At 37.4% G+C, this 17,599-nt stretch overlaps 1 protein-coding gene across 9 annotated transcripts in view; it reads right to left on the bottom strand.

Annotated features, from left to right (window-relative positions):
* Window positions 1-17,599, bottom strand: part of ATRNL1 (attractin like 1) — an 814,147-nt gene that overhangs the window by 578,568 nt on the left and 217,980 nt on the right. For 8 of the 9 annotated variants that reach the window (XR_011382205.1, XR_011382206.1, XM_070057169.1 and 5 more), the window contains exons 17-18: window positions 16,168-16,356; window positions 10,181-10,399 (exon numbers count right to left, since the gene is read on the bottom strand). Coding sequence is in view for 7 of the 9 variants with exons in the window: in XM_070057169.1 (XP_069913270.1) it covers window positions 10,181-10,399; window positions 16,168-16,356 (408 nt within the window). In the remaining 2 variants the exon portion in view is untranslated. Of the gene's footprint in view, window positions 1-10,180; window positions 10,400-13,341; window positions 13,390-16,167; window positions 16,357-17,599 lie in introns of those variants that run through there. The other variant, XM_070057174.1, reaches the window with a different exon arrangement.

Here is a 17,599-nt window from a genome sequence, read left to right on the forward strand (position 1 = left end):
GTTTATTGTAGGCAGCAAATAGATGGGTTTTGTTGTTTAATTCATTCAGCGAGTCTGTAACTTTCAAATGGAGAATTTATTTACATTCAATGTTACTATTGAGAAGTCATGACTTGACCCTTTTTTCTTTAAATATTCTATTGTCTGCTTTGGATTTCCTTTGTACTTTTAGTGGAAAATTTTCCACCTTCACATTCTTTCATAATGATGACTATCTTTCTGTGTTTTACTGTGTAGCACATCCTTAAGCATCCTTTTTAAGGCTGAATGAGTGGTGAAAAATTCTTTCGATTTCTGTTACAGAAGGTCTTTATTTCATCTTCATTTATAAATGAGAGCTTTGGAGGGTATAATATTCCAGGTTGACATTTTTTTCTTTTCAAGACATGACTATGTCTCTCTATTCTCTCCTAGCCTGTAGGGTTTCTGATGAGAAATTAGCTGTGAGTCTAATTGGAGGTCCTCTGAAGGTAATCTGGCATTTCTCTCATGCACATTTTATGATCTTTTATGTTTTATTGTTGAATGTGTGGTGAAGATCTTTTTGGGTCATATCTATTATTAGTCCTATGTACTTCCTGATTTGGATGCCCCTGTCTTTCTCTAAATTAGGGAGATTTTGTTATTATTTCACTAATAGGCCTTCTAATCCATTATCGCTTTCTACAACTTCAGAAACTCCTAAGTTATTTGATAGTATTCCATAAATCTCCAATATTGTTTTTAACTAATTTTCTAATTTCTTCTTCTATTTTTGTCTTAAACATTTCCAAATATTTTTCTCCTCAGATATTCTTTCTTCTCTCTCGTTGTCAGTCTTTAAGGTTTTCCTCTGTACTTTTTGACACATTTAATTCTTCATTTTTAATATTTCAGTTTGATTTCTCTTCAAAATCTCAACTTCATGGGAAAAATTTTCATCCATGTTATGTATGGATTTCATTAATTCATGAATTTGCTTCTCATTGCTTCTGAGTAATCCTATATTTAATCTTTTGGATTAATTTTCAGGCATTTTATCAATCTCTTCATCTTCATATTCTAATACTGAAAATGTTGTTGTGTTTCTTTGGGAAGAGTTATGCTGTCCTTCGTATCCTTGTTTCTTGAATTTCTGCATTTAATTTTAGGTATTTGTGGAAACACTTGGTTTTCTCCTCTGATGGCTTTTATCTTTGAACTAAGCCTCTGTGGCTTTGGTGGAGTATCTGCTCTTTCAGTGACTACCCAGAGGCATGTGGTAGGTGTGGCAAGTATCCAGGATGACACCCAAGTTGGGCATGGTAGATCTCCTTATCATCAGCTGGGAAAGAGGGTATGATCACCTCTGTTGGTGTAATCACATCCTCAATTCCTCTCTTCCAAGGTGATCAACACCCAGGGGTAAGCCCTCAGTGGGTGTAACACTCACCTGAGCTGCTGTATGAACAGTACAAAGGATCTCTGCAGTCCTCAGATTAGCACAAACACTTCTACAATGACCCACCCCAGGCAATCCAGGATCTCTCAGCCTCTGGCACCACATAAAGTGAATGCCCTGAGGATTAGCTACATCATTCAGTCACGTTTCCCACAGCCTGAGCACACAAGGCTCACTTACAGGGTGCAAAGGACCCACTCTAGCCCACTAGCCTGTCCCGTCCATGGAGAAGCAGAGACATTCCCAGAGCCAGCTGCCTGTGGGTGCTCTGTCTTGATGGTTTGAGCCCCAGAGTCTGTGATGTGTTGACAGGCTGGAGGCATCTCAGTCCTATATGGGTGCCCAGCCCGTCTATCCTCTGAGCCAGACTCCAAGTAAGTGGAGAACATGCATTTTCCCTCTGGTAAAATCCCTGGATCACATGCATGCTCAAGAACCACCATAGCTGTGACTCATGTCAAAATGGCGCCTTCTCCCCACTGTATGCCACGCATGCACTCAAGAGCTGCCACAGCCACTACCGTTGTAAGAATGGCACCTTCTCCACTCAAGTTGCTGGGTGCACATAGGAGCCACTGCAATTACTGGTGTAAAGACTGTGCCCTCTCCCAGGCAATTGCCGGGCACCATTGTTGGGGAACGGGGAGAGAGAAATATGTCCTTTTTTCACTGGGTTACCTGTGTGGACCTTGTACCCCTTTTGACTCCAGGCCAGACTCAAAGACTGTGTAGTCTTCCAGGCTCTTCCTCCAGCAAAGTCACCAGTGACGTGGAATGCTGTAGTCTGTTCTCATCTCACTCTCCAAAGCTTGTGCTTCCTCCAAATCTTGGCTACGGGGATCGAGTGTTATGTCTGTGCTCACTGCTACATATCCTCAGCTTCTAGGCTAATCCACAGCATCCCTCTTCCTTCTGCAGAATTTCCACTGCAGATTTCTCTCCAACTCTCCCCGGGAATGCACTTTCTCCACATTTTTGCTATTATTTTCCCCTAGCATAAAACAGTATGTCCTTTCCCTATTCTGCCATCTTGGAATCTCTTATGTCTTAATTTTGCATTACAGTTTTTTATTATATACATATATATATGGTATTTTCTTTTTAATTTATTTGACAGGTAGAGATATAGATAGTGAGAGAGAAAGACAGAGAGAAAGGTCTTCCTTCCGTTGGTTCACCCCTCAAATGGCCGCTACAGCCAGCGCTGCACCAATCAGAAGCCAGGATCCAGGTACTTCTTTCTGGTTTCCCATGCGGGTGCAGGGCCCAAGCACTTGGGCCATCCTCCACTGCACTCCCGGGCCACAGCAGAGAGCTGGACTGGAAGAGGGGCAACCAGAACAGAATCCGGTGCCCATTGGGATGCTGGCACCACAAGTGGAGGATTAACCAAGTGAGCCACGGTGCCACCACTATATATGGTATTTTCTTTGATAGTGGAGCTTACTCTTTGCACTCTCTTGATGCACTTTTTTCATGAATAGAATTTCTTAATGTTTTAATATACAACAATTTTTCTATATATTAACTTTGTATCCTCTTGTTACTTAAGTCATACTTCAAATTCCATGAAAATATTATTAATACTCTACCAGAAGCTATAGTCTTAGTTTGTATTTTGATCCATAGACTCTGAGATTTTTTTCCATAATTTTTCAGATATACAATTCACCCAGTATCTCTCATTGAAAAAAATCACTTTCTCCTATGATAGCAGAGTTCAGGTAACCATACATATTTGGGTCTTTTCTATAATCTCAGTTCTGCTTTATTAATTTGTCCATTCTTGTACTGATTCCACACTGTCTTACCATACATCCTTGGTAAGTGTTGATTGCATGTAACCATAAAAACTGTTTATCCTGTTTTTCTTTTTGATTTTTGAATGCTCAATGGAAATTAGGATGATACAAACCCCAGAACCCAGAGAATATATTTAATTAAAAATTTTTGTTATCCGGGAAGCATTCATTCCTCTTATCATATAGATGTTCCCTGCCTCATTCCTTTAAAAAAATTGGAGAATTTTGTTTTAGTGCTGAAATGCTGATGCATGCAAGTCTGCTATGCTTGACCAAAACATAACTTTACTGGTATATTAAGAGTTTAGAAAATCTTATGCAGTCTTCTAACACTCTGATTATATAAGATATTCCTAGCAAACCATTTATGTATGTAGCAGATGGCAATAACTGTGTGTGTGAATTTACTTTTGACAATTTGCTGTTGCTACCACAAAATACTTGAGACTGAGCAATTTATAAAGAATAAAAATTTATTTGGCTCATGGTTCTGGAGGTTAGAAAGTCCAAGAAGCAAGTGCAGCTTCTCCTTGCATCTTGTGAGGGCCTCCTTGCTTCATCATAACACAGTGAAGAACATCACGCGTCATGACAGAGAAAGTGTGCTAGCTGGATCCTCTCTCCTTCTTCTTTTAAAACAACTAAATGCCACAGGGGAATCCCACTATGACTCCATTAATCATAATCACCTCCCCATGGCTCTACTTTCCTTTTTAAAAGCTTTATTTATTTATTTGACAGGCAGAGTAATACACACACACACACACACACACACACACTCTTCCATTCCCTGGTTCACTCTTCGAATGGCCAAAAAAGCCAGGCTGGGCCAGACCAAAGACAGGAGTCTGGATATCTTTCCCGGTCTCCAACATGATAGATATGGGCCCAAGTACTTAGGCCATCTTCTGCTGTATTAGCAAGGAGCTGCATCAGAAGTGGAGAAGCCAGGACTCAAATGGAACTCAGATATGGGTTGTTGACATTGCAAGGGTCAACTTATCCCTCTGCACACAATGCTGTTCCATACCCCAACACTGACCCAGAAAGGCTCCACTTTTAAATCCCATTAACATAGAATTGGGAATTAAGTTTTCAACAGATGAAATTTTGGGGCACATACTCAAACCTTAACAGGCATCCATATCTCCACTGCATTACAGTGTTTTTAAATATTTTTTCTTCCTTTTTCCCATTTTCTCTACCTGAAACTCAATGCGGAATATTTGAGACATCTGAATCTCTACTTGTGATTTTTTAATCACCTTCGCATATTTTGTATCGCTTATCTTTTTAGCCTGTAATCTTTCTGTTTATTCCTATTTTTCTTCTAGTTTATTAATGATCTCTTCAACTGCATTTAATTGGTTATTAAACTCATGCATTTGAATTCTAGTTTCAGTGACTATATCATTGCTAGATGCTTCTTTTAACTTTTTTCTAAACTGCTATGTCTTTTAAAGAACTTAATATTTTGAAATAACCTTAGATTTACTGAAGAACTGCAAAAACAGTACGAAGCATTCTTGTAAACCTTTCACCTAATTTCCCCAAAAGTTAGTATCCTCTATTACCTATTTATCAAAAATTAGGAAATGAACATTGGTACAATGCTAGTAGCTAAACTATAGATTTCATTTGGATTTTACTTAGTTTGCCACAAAGGAATTTTGTCTATCTCACTATCCAATCCACTGTACCACACAGATTTTAGATATGTCTTTTTGAGTTCCTGCAACCTTCACTCTTTGTCTCACAACTTGTCTCTTTTGAAGAGTTATAATCAAGAATTTTTTAGAATGTCCTACAGTTTGGAGTTGTCTGATGTTTTCTCATGCTTAGAGCGTGGTTATAGGTTTGGGTGAAAAAAGCCATACAAATGAAGCATATTTATTGAATAATCAAAGAGGACATGATAACAACATGGCTTATCCTTATTTTGTTGATATTGATCACTTGGTTAAGGTGACGTTTACCCACTTCTTCACTGTAAAGTGACAATCCATATCCAAGACAAGAAGAATTAAACCCATCTCCTAATGGAAGGAATGTCAAAGTCTGTGGACACTGTGTTAAAACCACCATAGTCCTTAATATGGAAATTTTTTTTTTTTTGACGGGCAGAGTTAGACAGTGAGAGACAGAGAAAGGTCTTCCTTCCGTTGGTTCACCCCCCAAATGGCCGCCACGGCTGGCGCACTGCACTGATCCAAAGCCAGGGGACAGGTGCTACCTCCTGGTCTCCCATGTGGGTGCAGGGCCCAAGGACTTGGGCCATCCTCCACTGCTTTTCAGGGCCACAGCAGATAGCTGGACTGGAAGAAGAGAAACTGGGATAGAACCCAGCGCCCCAACTGGGGCTAGAACCTGAGGTGCCAGTGCCACAGGCGGAGGATTAGCAAGCGAGCCGCGGGCCCGGCCAATATGGAAATTTTGAGAAGGTTACTTTGAAGCAATGCAAATATTATGTCTGTCTTTAAAGATTCTCCCAATAGGGGCTGGCACTGTGGTCACTGCTTACAACATCAACATCCCATATCAGAGCAATCGTTTAAGTTTCAGCTACACTGATTCAACCCCAACTCCCTGCTAACATGCCTAGGGAAAGCAGTGGATGATGGTCTGGGTCATGTGTCTCTGCCCTCCATGTGGGAGACCCGAATGTTTTTCCTCTCTCCTTCTGTAAACAATAAAAAAATCACCAAATAAATTTTACATTTTTAATAGGATTATTCCTACAGCAATGATTAAAATGGAATTCTAATGGTGACATTTTTATACTCCTCATTCCTTCAAAATTTTTCTTTTGAATGTTTTGTAGATTTGCCCATGGGGGCCTGTGTTGTGGCATAGTGGGTAAAGCCAATGTCTGTAACACCAGCATCCCATATGGGCACCACTTCCAAGTCCCAGCTGCTCCACTTCAAATCCAGCTCCCTGCTAATGTGCCTGGGAAAGCAATGGAAGATGACCCAAGTGCTTGTACCCCTGTAGCCCTGTGGGAAACTTGGAAGAAACTCCTGGCTCCTGGCTTCAACCTAACATAGCCCTAACTGTTGTGGCTATTTGGAAAGTGAACCAGCAGATGGAAGATCACCTTCTCTCTGCTTCTTTCTCTCTCTGCTTCTCTCTCTCTCTCTCTCTCTCTCTCTCTCTCTCTCTCTCTCTCTATCTCTCTCTCACACACACACACACACACACACACACTCACACACACACTCACATACACACTTCAATGCAGTTTTGTTATGCTATTAACTAAGAAAAGTGGGTAATCTTCACCATTTTTTAAAGTAAAAGAAGTGAGAATCAGTCAAATTGGGACCGCAATGTGGGTACTTGATGATCTGATGGCAATCAGCTAGGAACATCGTTGTGGTGAAGGATCTTGGTGGAGCTTTTCTAGGCACTTTTCTACCTAAGCTCTGACTAGTAATCTCAAACATTCTCATAATAAGAAGGTGTTATTGGGGCTGGTGCCATGGTTCACTTGGTTAATCCTTTGCCTGCCACAGCGGCATCCCATATGGGCGCCAGGTTCTAGTCATGGTTGCTCCTCTTCCAGTCCAGCTCTCTGCTGTAGCCCAGGAAGGCAGTGGAGGATGGCCCAAGTGCTTGGGCCCCTGTACCCGTATAGTAGACCAGGAAAAAGCACCTGGCTTCTGGCTTCGGATTGGCACAGCGCCAGCCGTTGTGGCCATTTGGGGAGTGAAGCAACGGAAGGAAGACCTTTCTTTCTGTCTCTCTCTCTCACTATCTATAACTCTACCTGTCAAATAAAAATAAAATAAAATAAATAAATAAAGTGTTATTATTCTTTGGCTCTCCAGAAAGTCAACAACAAAATGTGTTGAGCATCCCAAAAAACTAATGCCATGAGAGCTTTGCTACTGATTGCCTGCTTTTGTTTTAACTAGATAACTTCCTATTCTTCATAAGCATCATTTTGATCAGGCTTGTGTTTAAGTCATACTAATAAAGCCATGTTTCAACTCCTGTTAAAATTCTTCAAAGAAATGATTCAGGATCTTGATCCACTTGTTTCAAATTTCCATTCAAAGTTCTCCTGAATGGAGCTGATCTGGGTACAATAATTCTGTACCCCTCAAGCAGAAAGTTTGCTCCAATATCTTTCAGTCAGAACTGTGTAAGCTAAACCAACTGACGTTATCTATGGTGTTGGGTATCCATGCATCACCAGTTCTCCCCATTTAGGGTACCAACAAGAGTAATTTCTTCTTCATAAATGGAGGTAAATGGTGTGCCTCTGTTGGCTCCATCTTCAACATCATCTCATCTCTTCTTACAATGAGCTTTCCCTTTTATAAGTTGCCTAAATCTTTAAAGAATTATCCCCATAAATTTTCTTAAAGCATCAATGATTTCCCCAAAGTCCCACCCAAGACTACAATAAACTGGATGTTTGTTCTTGCTTCAGTTTTTGTTGAATTAATATTGCTTTGATACAGGCTGTTTTCAAACTGATAGCTTATTCTTCCAAGTACTTCAAACTAGAACCTCTTCAGACATAACTAGGTAGTATGAACTTATTTATTTAAGTGTAAAAATCTGCAATCCTTAGATAGTTTTCATAATATACATTTTCCACAAACTTCTGGAAGAACCCCTTTTGTCCTCCCTGAAATTCCTAGAATCAATCATTTCTTCAGAAAGTCCTTATTCCTTTCACTTGGAAAATGTATTTAGAAAACAAGATCTGTACTCAGGATGTCCTTATTGCTAATGGAATGTTGTGGCTTCTAGTCCCTTTCAGCCAACATAGCTAGGAAATATGAGGGTACTTCAAAAACATATAGAAAATTTGAAATAAAAGTCAAATCTATTGTACTTCAAAATAATTCTGAATTATTTTTCATAACACCCTATTTTCCATGAAACATTTGAATACACACTCATTTATATATGTATACACATCTACCTATGTTAACCTCTCTGTACATATATTAAAATAAACATGAATTCACACAGATCGCAGAGGGATCACTGCAGCCTTCACCTCTTGCATATTTTCAATTTCTTTCCCTGACAGTAAGTAACCTTGTTCTTATTAAATACAATTTATTTACATACTAAAATCTAGTCTATATACTAAATATTGCTAGAATTGTTAACCTATGAGAAACAAATTTACTAATCAGAATACAGTGTTGATATGCAGAGATTTTTTTTCTTTTTAGTGTTCAGTCAAAACACTGTTTTTCAAAACTACTTACATCAGCACATTTTGGTGTGTGAAAGAGAGAGACAGACACAGAATACAGACACAGAGAGATATTATGGCATTTGTAATACACTTATATTCATTTGTCACATTTTGCATTCCATCCTGAGACACCCCCTCCCCAACATTCTGGATGACTTGCTTTTAATTCTGCATAAAGTTAATTCTTTGTGGTATGGGGTATTGATTTTAATAACCTCATAGAGCTATACAACAACTCTACATGTCTATACAGAACAGTTCCATATCAAAAACATCCCACTGTGATGCCCCCTAGTTTCAGATTATCTTACAAATGCATGTAGCCTTTGGTTCTGGCTTTGTCCACTAAGTAAAATGCATGTAAGATTCTGCGATGTTTTTGCATGAATCAATAGTTTGACCCCTTGTGTATGCATATATGCATATACATATATATATTTCATAATCTTTGTAGCAGATATTGTTGCACCTTGTGCCACATTTCCTTAGTTCATCATGTTCAGTGCTGCACATTTACATCCAAAGGATGTTCTGTAGGTATCTCTAGTTTTCTACTTCAGATTTTTAGTGGTGCCAGATAAAAGCTATTTATTAGACATGCTGATACAGCACAGAAGCACTAAGAAGTTAACACTATCAGGGGCATCATTCAGTCAACAGGGATGACAGTCAATAGATAAATACCCAGCCTATCAGATACTTAGAGGAATAACTTTGAGAAGCATTCAACATGGTTCTTCGCAGGTCCCCAATGAGTCTAAGTCCCAATTTCCCAGAGTGGTAGCCAGTTTAATAATGGACTTAAATTTGGTTTCCAACTGTGTTTGAAATCTCCTCCATTCTCACTTTTGCCTCCCAGTATCATCTCCCATATAAACCACCTCACCCAAAACTTTGTGACAGGCTTTTATATCCTCTGAAACACTGTCAACTCAGTTATCCCCATGATTTATTCCCTTCCATTTCAAGCACTCACTCACTGCTACTTCTCAGTGAAGTCTTCTTCTATCACTCTATTTTAAATAATAAACCTTATCTTCTTTCCTTCCTTTGTTTACTTAATGGCACTTATCACCATGTAACTAATTTGTATATTTTTTTAAATTTCAGTTTGAATACAAGCTTTGCAAATGCAGCGATTTTAATCTAATTTGTTCATTGTGTCTCCTACACTTAAAAAATTCCTTGGCATATAGTAGGCACTCAATATATAATAAACAAATTAATTTTTCAAGAACGTTGATCCTGTTCCATATAAGCACATTAAAAAATTAAGTAATCTTAAAAACTGAATGGTAAATGAATACCAATCTCAGATTTCAAAATGAGACCAGGTAGCTCTGAATTATAGATGTTATATAGAACATTCCCATATTTAGCATTAATTTTGACTGGATATTCTGAATCACCTGAAAATTTGAATAATTACATGACACTATGAAAAATAAAAGACCATAGTATTTGCTGTAAGGTGGAAAATTGGTATGAAGTCAAAATTTTTTCTTCTTAATAATTCTTATGAAACTAAATATAATAATCATATTCCATGAATGTGATTAACCTACGTAATTATTCTAAACAAAATACCACATATACAACAGAGATGAATATAATCTAAGAAAGCTTTTTTTTATATTTGAGTCTAATTTTCATTTTTTTCCCTAAGTCTTCAGTATAATAAAAGAAAAATTTTTCTTGCAGATACAAGAACTGTGTTCATCATATTTTTATTACCTGGACACTGGATAAAGGACCATTCATAGTTCTTTTCTTTGGGACAAAGATTAGTGTCAAGAACCATCTCATTGGTGTGCATCCCAACAAACTTCATTGGTCCTCGTGAAGATCCTTCAATGCAGTGGCCTCTTCCCGTATTACTAGGATCATTGCACCAGCCACATCCAGGCTGTTCCAAACACTGGCCACATGTTCTCAATCCAGAACAATTTTGAGCTACATGAAAAAAAATTAATAAATAGATTATGTGACTGTATAATTATAGGCCAAAAAAACCCAATCATTTTAAAAGACAGCAAAATGTCACCTATTGGTAAAGTAAACATTTCTGTAATAATATCTTAGAAAGAACAATTTTTAAAGCAAATAAAACATACATTAGGAACAAAACTTAGATAAATGAACTAACATGGAAATGAAAAAAGATATGGTAACATCGACATGAGAAAAATGAACTCAGTACTCAAAAAAATTCCTGAGAACTTTGCCAGTTCTAGGACTTTTGGAGAACTGGCCCTACAGACCACTTCTACCACTGTCTGTGGCGTACAGCCATTTAGCCATCCTCCTTCTACATTCTGATGGTGGGCATCCAGTGTAAGTGATGCAAACCCCTTCCCTGAGACCACTGAGCTTCATCTGGACTACTGTTCAAGGAAAACACTCCTCCTTATGGTCCAAGATACTAGTAGCTGGCTATTATGTGATAAGTAAACTAAATCGTACCCACATAGCCAAGCTGAGTGGGAACACAGTCAAGCAAGCAACAGTACATACTCTTTAACTTTCAAGAGTGCAGAGTATTATGCAAAACTCCTTTGTTGGGGTTATTTTTTTAAAAAAAATGACATATGAGACTAGACAAAGTCTATAAATCCTATGTTGTTACCAAGGATGAACAAATATTAATCTGATACAATGTTCGTTGTTGTTACTTTGTGATATTCACAATTTTTAACTCACATTCAGAGTATTATGTATTATATGTTGGCCTGAGATTTTTGTAATTACTTTTACTATACTAGAAATAGTACTGTATGTCTTCAGAATTGTTTCTCCAGAGAAGGTAACAATAGACATACAAGGCACCATCAATGATATCTTTTCCACATATGAAAAAAATTCCAGAGAGGGGAAAATCGCAGATTTCGGCGCTGTTGCAGTGTGAATAACTTAGCTGCTACTCATTATTTTAATACTAACAGAAAAAATATTTTCCGCAGATTACCAAAAACAAGAATAATGTAAATTTTTGGTAGACATCAGGAATTCAATATAGTGGGCTATGCAGAAACAACAGAATACTTAATAAAAGAATCTATCAACCATAATATTTATTGCTATAAATTATTTTATTAGATACAAGAAAGCAAAAAGTATCACACCCAATGTTTCCTTAACAAAAAAAAACAAAAAAGGAAGACGACTCTTTGAGTCATGTAATGCAAGTTGCTAATTCTAACTCTGTAGACAAAAAATATATTGACATGAAGTATCAACCCTTGGAAGTTTACATTTTCAAGAATACACAGTGGTAAATGACAGCTTAGCTATAAAGATGCCTATTGAGTGGGCATTTGGTGCAGTAGTTAAGATGCTGCTTGGAATGCCCATATCCCATATCAGAGAGACAAGAGCAAGTCCAGCTTCTTCTGTGTATGACCCAGATTCCTAATAATGTACATCCTGGATGAAGCAGATGAGGTTCAAATACTTGGGTCCCTGCCGAGCACACTGGAGACCAGGAATGAGATGCAAGCTACTGGCTTCAGTCAGGCCCAGCCCCCAACTATTGCAGGCATTTAGGGGAGTAAGCCAGTAGATAGAAGATCTCTGTCCCTCTGTCTCTTTCTCTATCTCTCCCCCTTTTAAATAAAATGAAAATAAATATTTTAAATATTAATTTATTTATTTGAAAGGAAGAGTTACAGAGGCAGAGGCATAGAGAGAGAGAGGGAGGTCTTCCATCCGCTGGTTCACTCCCCAGTTGCCACAACATCTGGAGCTGTGCCAATCTGAAGCCAAGAGCCAGGAGCTTTCTCTGGGTCTCTCATGCAGGTGCAGGGGTCCAAGGACTTGTGCCACCTTCTACTGCTTTCCCAGGCCATAGCAGAAAATGGGATTGGAAGTGGAGCAGCCAGGACTCAAACGGATGTCCATATGGGATGCCGGCACTGCAGGCAGCGGCTTTATCCCCTATGTCACAGTGTCAGCCCAGAAAATAAATATTTTTAAAAAAATAAAACTCAAAAGGTCTGTGGACAACTTAATATTTCATATATTACTATTTGTTTTCTTGGTTTCAAATTTCTCTCTTGTATTTGTGATTATAACTAGCCTACATTATTGTTGACTTGATTATTCTAACTGTCCTCAAACTATACTGAGTTGCTATGCAATCAATGTGAAATATCAAATTTCATATTATAAGTAAATCTTTACTGGGAATCACCCAGGATAAATATAGTTTTCTATTATACGTACGGTCTTTGGGTATTTTCTAGGAAAAGAGATGTTATTTTAGAACTATTTTTAAAGGAAAGACAATCATTAAAATGTCTTTAAGATGCATTAGAAATTAAATCTGAACTATTCCAATATATTCCTGTTAATATTTATCAAAACAGCTTGAGAAATCTAAGGTTAAAGATTCTGGGTTTCTTGCAGTGACTGGATGACAAACCATTAATCTTCTAGTTCTATATCTAAAAAGATTTTAGGCTTTAATAATTTTACAAAATAGCATTGTGTTCAGAACAACAATGTATTCTCTTGGATTTAATTTTAGATATAAAACTATTCAGTAAGATAATGTTGGCTTTGTTTTTGCTCTAGAGTGATAAGCAAGATGCACTGATGAAAAATTAACAGAAAATTCATTCTTAGTACTTAATGGTGACTCAAAAACTGACAGATTCATGTTTTTGTCTTTTTCTTTAAAAAAAAAGGCAGTATTACAGAAAAGCTTATGAAGTCACGGTATTGTTCCTAAAGTTATGGGTGGGAGAGAGACTATTTCTGAACTACAATTATTAATCTTCATATTTACTTTTCATTTATTGAACTTCAATTTGTAAAATATTCAATATAGTTGTTTAAATGCATAATAATTTGAAAAAATCTGTAATAAAGTATCATGAAATTTAAAAAATGATTACCTTCCTTAATTGTCAAGAATAGTGTTTAAATTGAGCATGTACATACACCTAAAGAAATGGTAAAAGAAATACAAATCTGTGAGAAACTATATACTCAAGCTTCTTTTACTATATCAATTTAATTATATTTTCACTTGATCTTTAGTATATTATGAATTAAATTCTTTATCATTGCTAAAGGTCTTCAAACTCACTGCCACCAACAGAATAACTACTTCAAATATATGATTTATTAATAAAGCCAGTTATTAACAAATATTTCTTAGAAGCCATTAGCTAAAAATTATCTTAAAATATATATCTTCTCTTAAATTTATAAATTTTAAACATTGGTTCTACAACATTACAACTGAAAAATACTAAGGAATATTACAATATCATATTAGTTTCTCATTTCAAAGAAAAGTTCCCCTTAATTTTCATTTACCATAAGCCTTAAATGATCGAGACAACTTTCTAAAGCAACAAAAAAAATTTTTTCAGCCCATTTCTAAGTTTCATTTATAGGGGCTGGAATTATGGTGTAGGGGGTTAAACTGCCACCTGCAGTGCCAGCATCTCATATGGGTGCCAGTTCGAGTCTCAGGCTGCTCAACTTCCATCCAACTGCAGGTGGAATCTCTACTCTGTAATGCAACATTGCTTTGTCTCAATATTTCAAGCAATGGTAGCGCCCAATATGGAACTAATATTGGTTTGCCTATATAACCAGGAGAGGGAGACATTCTCCCTGTCAGTATGGAAGGCCTGGAAAATCCAATGGGTCTCTACTTGCTTTGGTTTATTGAGTGAGGGATCACATTGCCTGGGGACTATTGGATCCCAGGAGCAAGAAGGACACTGACTGCCTTAAAACAGTAGATTCATCACCAAAAAGGATCTTAGAGTTATGAAGTTGCTTATTTCTAACTACAATAGCCTGCCTCTAGAAGAAAATCAGGAAAGTTTGGGGGGAGGAGAGAAAGAGGAATGGATGGGCGGACAAGGCGAGCTGAAGCTGGGTTAGTTGTCTGTAGACACACAGTCAGGTAGTCAGCGGCTGTTCTTTCGAAGAGAATGTAAGAAAGCTAATGGCCAGTAAGTCCTGAAGATAGTCAGGAAAGTTAGACGAACAAGCTGCATTAAGGCCCACACTCCCAGGGAACTTCCAGGAGGCTTTTTCTCAGTAGGAGAGAGGAACAGAAGTAAGCCCCTAGAAAGGACCTGTAAGAGTCGCAAAGATGAAAGCAGAAGATAACTTAAACCTCAGCTTAGGAGGCAGATATTAGAATTAGGATAAAGATTGTCCCAGAGAGGATTCCTTTAAGGAACCTGAAACTGCTCCTTCCGCTAGCCCACTGAATAACTCTCAACCACAACACAAACATGAGTTTCAGGACACTGAATTCCAAGTAGCTGGTATTTTGTCTCTTTTGACTGAACTACAACTTAGTTATTTTGGGGAATGGCACAAACACACCACAATATTAAATGAATTCATTTAGTTCAAACCATGCTAACTGCAGGTTAAAGAATTGGGAGAGAAAAAAGATTTTAAGTAAGGACTCCTGGTCCCTTTGTCTTGCTGAGCTTTTGTGATACTCAGGAGTTGAGAAATGGGGAACTGAAGAACAACAAAACACTCCTCCCATTTTATTTGTGTCTATTAGCAAGTTTTGCTTTGTACAAAACAAAGGGTCTTGGATAGATACAAGTGGACATTAACTGCATCTCAGATGATTCTGAAGCTAACTGGGCTGGTAAAACAGTAAACTCTTGGGATCCTGCAAGCCTTATTATGCAAGAAATGTCTAGTTCAGTCCCCAATGAGTGGAACATAAATGAAAGGATTTTACACTGAAAAGCCAGTGGTAGGAGCAGCAAGAGTAAATAACTCTACTTTCTTGTTACAAATCTGAACAAATTAATTCATGTCCAGGGCAAAAGACATATTTTTATGGCCTCAGTATCAGAGGGTAGATTGTAGAAGATAAATCACATTTTCTGCTAACAACAAGCTAGCTGAGACCAGCACCTTCTTATTCTCCCAAGCAGAAGCAGTACCACATGGTCTCAATCTCCTAAAGGTTAGCAAGTGCTATCAGTAGTATTACTCAATTCCCTTGGCAACATCATCCTCATATAAATTGTCTTTGCAAACAAGGCCGCACTCACAACCACTTGGTATTTGGTACCAAAATTCAGTCAGATGGATTCTCATTCTAAAATCCTTCCAAAACATGAGAGCAGTAAGAAGCAGGATGTCCTCCTGAAATACAACTTACGACAAGTCCAGCACTGCCCTGTTAATGACTCTCCATGTGACGTCAAGACCATGCATCCTGCACTGTAGCAGATACATCATGCTAATAAAATACTCTGTACCCTACCCCCCCAAAATGCTTACCTGATCTAATCATGAAAAACAATTAGAAATATCCAAATTTAGAAACCTGCAAAACACCTGTTGTAAATTCTTCAAAAATATCAAAGCCATGTGAAAAAAAAGTCGGGAATTTTACAGACGGAAGGACACTAAAGCAGCATGGTAAAGCAATATGTGATCCTTAGGGAGAGTACAGCTCTGCAGCACTATGCTGCCTGCAACATTCTCTGAGTGTGCAGTACACAAATGTGGTAAATCATATACAGCAGATAAGTACTGGAATTCAAAATCATGATACAATATACATTAGAGGTTAATAGCACTAATCGGTTTCAAAACTAGCTATGGATGTATTTTTCTCATTTTCTGAAACCTCCTCAAATGTTTAATTTCTCTTCTGATAACAGAAAAGTGATTTATGCTGCTATTAAATGAAAAAATCACTCTAGATAAATACTTACGAGAGCAGGTGGCAGTTTGCCACTCTAGACACTGTCCGTATGGAAAAGAGATTATATAAGCATTAGAGTCGACACATCGCTTCGTACTGCTGCACCACATACATTCCATGCCATTACTTGTACAGTTGGAACATGATGTCCTTAGAGAGCATGGCTTCTTGCATGGTCTCGCATTTTGATTTGGACTAACTGGAATAAATCAACAGATATAATTATTTTATTTATAACTACATGTTAACACAAGTGTATGGGTTTTATTTATTTGCTTTGCTATTTAGGGACTGTTTCAATTAAGTAAAGAATTCAATTATAATATAATGAAGTAAATGAAAACAAAGATGATAGGTCAATATACCTCAAATTTATTATTATATATTTGAAAACATAATTTCTTTACTTTGTAATATTCTAAAGAGGAAAATATAATTTAAAAACTTATAAATAGCAATGAAATCAGTAACCTAGTTTTTCTAGTAGCTGATAGTGTGTACACTATTTACTTTCCCAGCCACATTTTTTTCCATAAACATTCCACACCTTATTAAAGCAAATGTCTGTAAGTGAAAATGTCTCTCATATAAACAAATAATAAAAATACAACTTACTATAATAACTCCATATAATATAGACTATTTATTACACCCATTACAGTTTTTCCCTGACCATTTAGGGGGTAAAAAAAAAGAAAGAAAATACAAATGTTGGTAAGGATGGAGAGAAACTGAGACCTCTGTACATTACTGATGGAAATGCAAAATGATACAGCCTTTGTGGGAAACAATATGGCGATTCACCAAAAAATAAACATAAAATTGCTTATGATCTAGCAATCTCAGTTCTATCAATATATTCCAAAGAAGTGAAAGCAAGAATTCAAACAGATATTTGTATATCCATATTTATAGTGGCACAATTAATAATCAAAAGGTGGAAGCATCCTAAGTGTCCTTCAATAAACAAATGGTGATATATACATATAATGGAATATTATTCAACATTAAATAAGAACACATTCCAATACATACTACAACATGCATGAACCTTCAAGACATTACAATTATACAGCATAAGCTAGTAACAAAAGGACATACATTGTATGATTAAATTCATTTGAGGTACTTAGTGTAGTCAATTTCATTGAGACAAAAAGTAGAATGGTGTGGGCTGGCATTGTGGTGTAATGCGTAAATTTGCCTCCTGAGAAGCCAGCATCCTATATGGGCACCAGTTTGAGTCCCAGCTACCCCACTTCTGATTCAGCTCCCTGCTAATGTGCCTGGGAAAGCAGAGGGGAATGGCCCAAGTGCCTGCACCCCCACACCTCTTTGGGAGACCAAGATGAAACTCCTGGCTCCTGGTTTTGGATCGGGCACAGCTCTGGCCACTGTGGCCATTTGAAAGGTGAACCAGTGGATGAAGACCTCTCTCTCTT

The sequence above is a fragment of the Oryctolagus cuniculus genome, chromosome 15 (genome assembly GCF_964237555.1).
Source record: "Oryctolagus cuniculus chromosome 15, mOryCun1.1, whole genome shotgun sequence".
In the NCBI taxonomy this organism is placed as follows: domain Eukaryota; kingdom Metazoa; phylum Chordata; class Mammalia; order Lagomorpha; family Leporidae; genus Oryctolagus; species Oryctolagus cuniculus.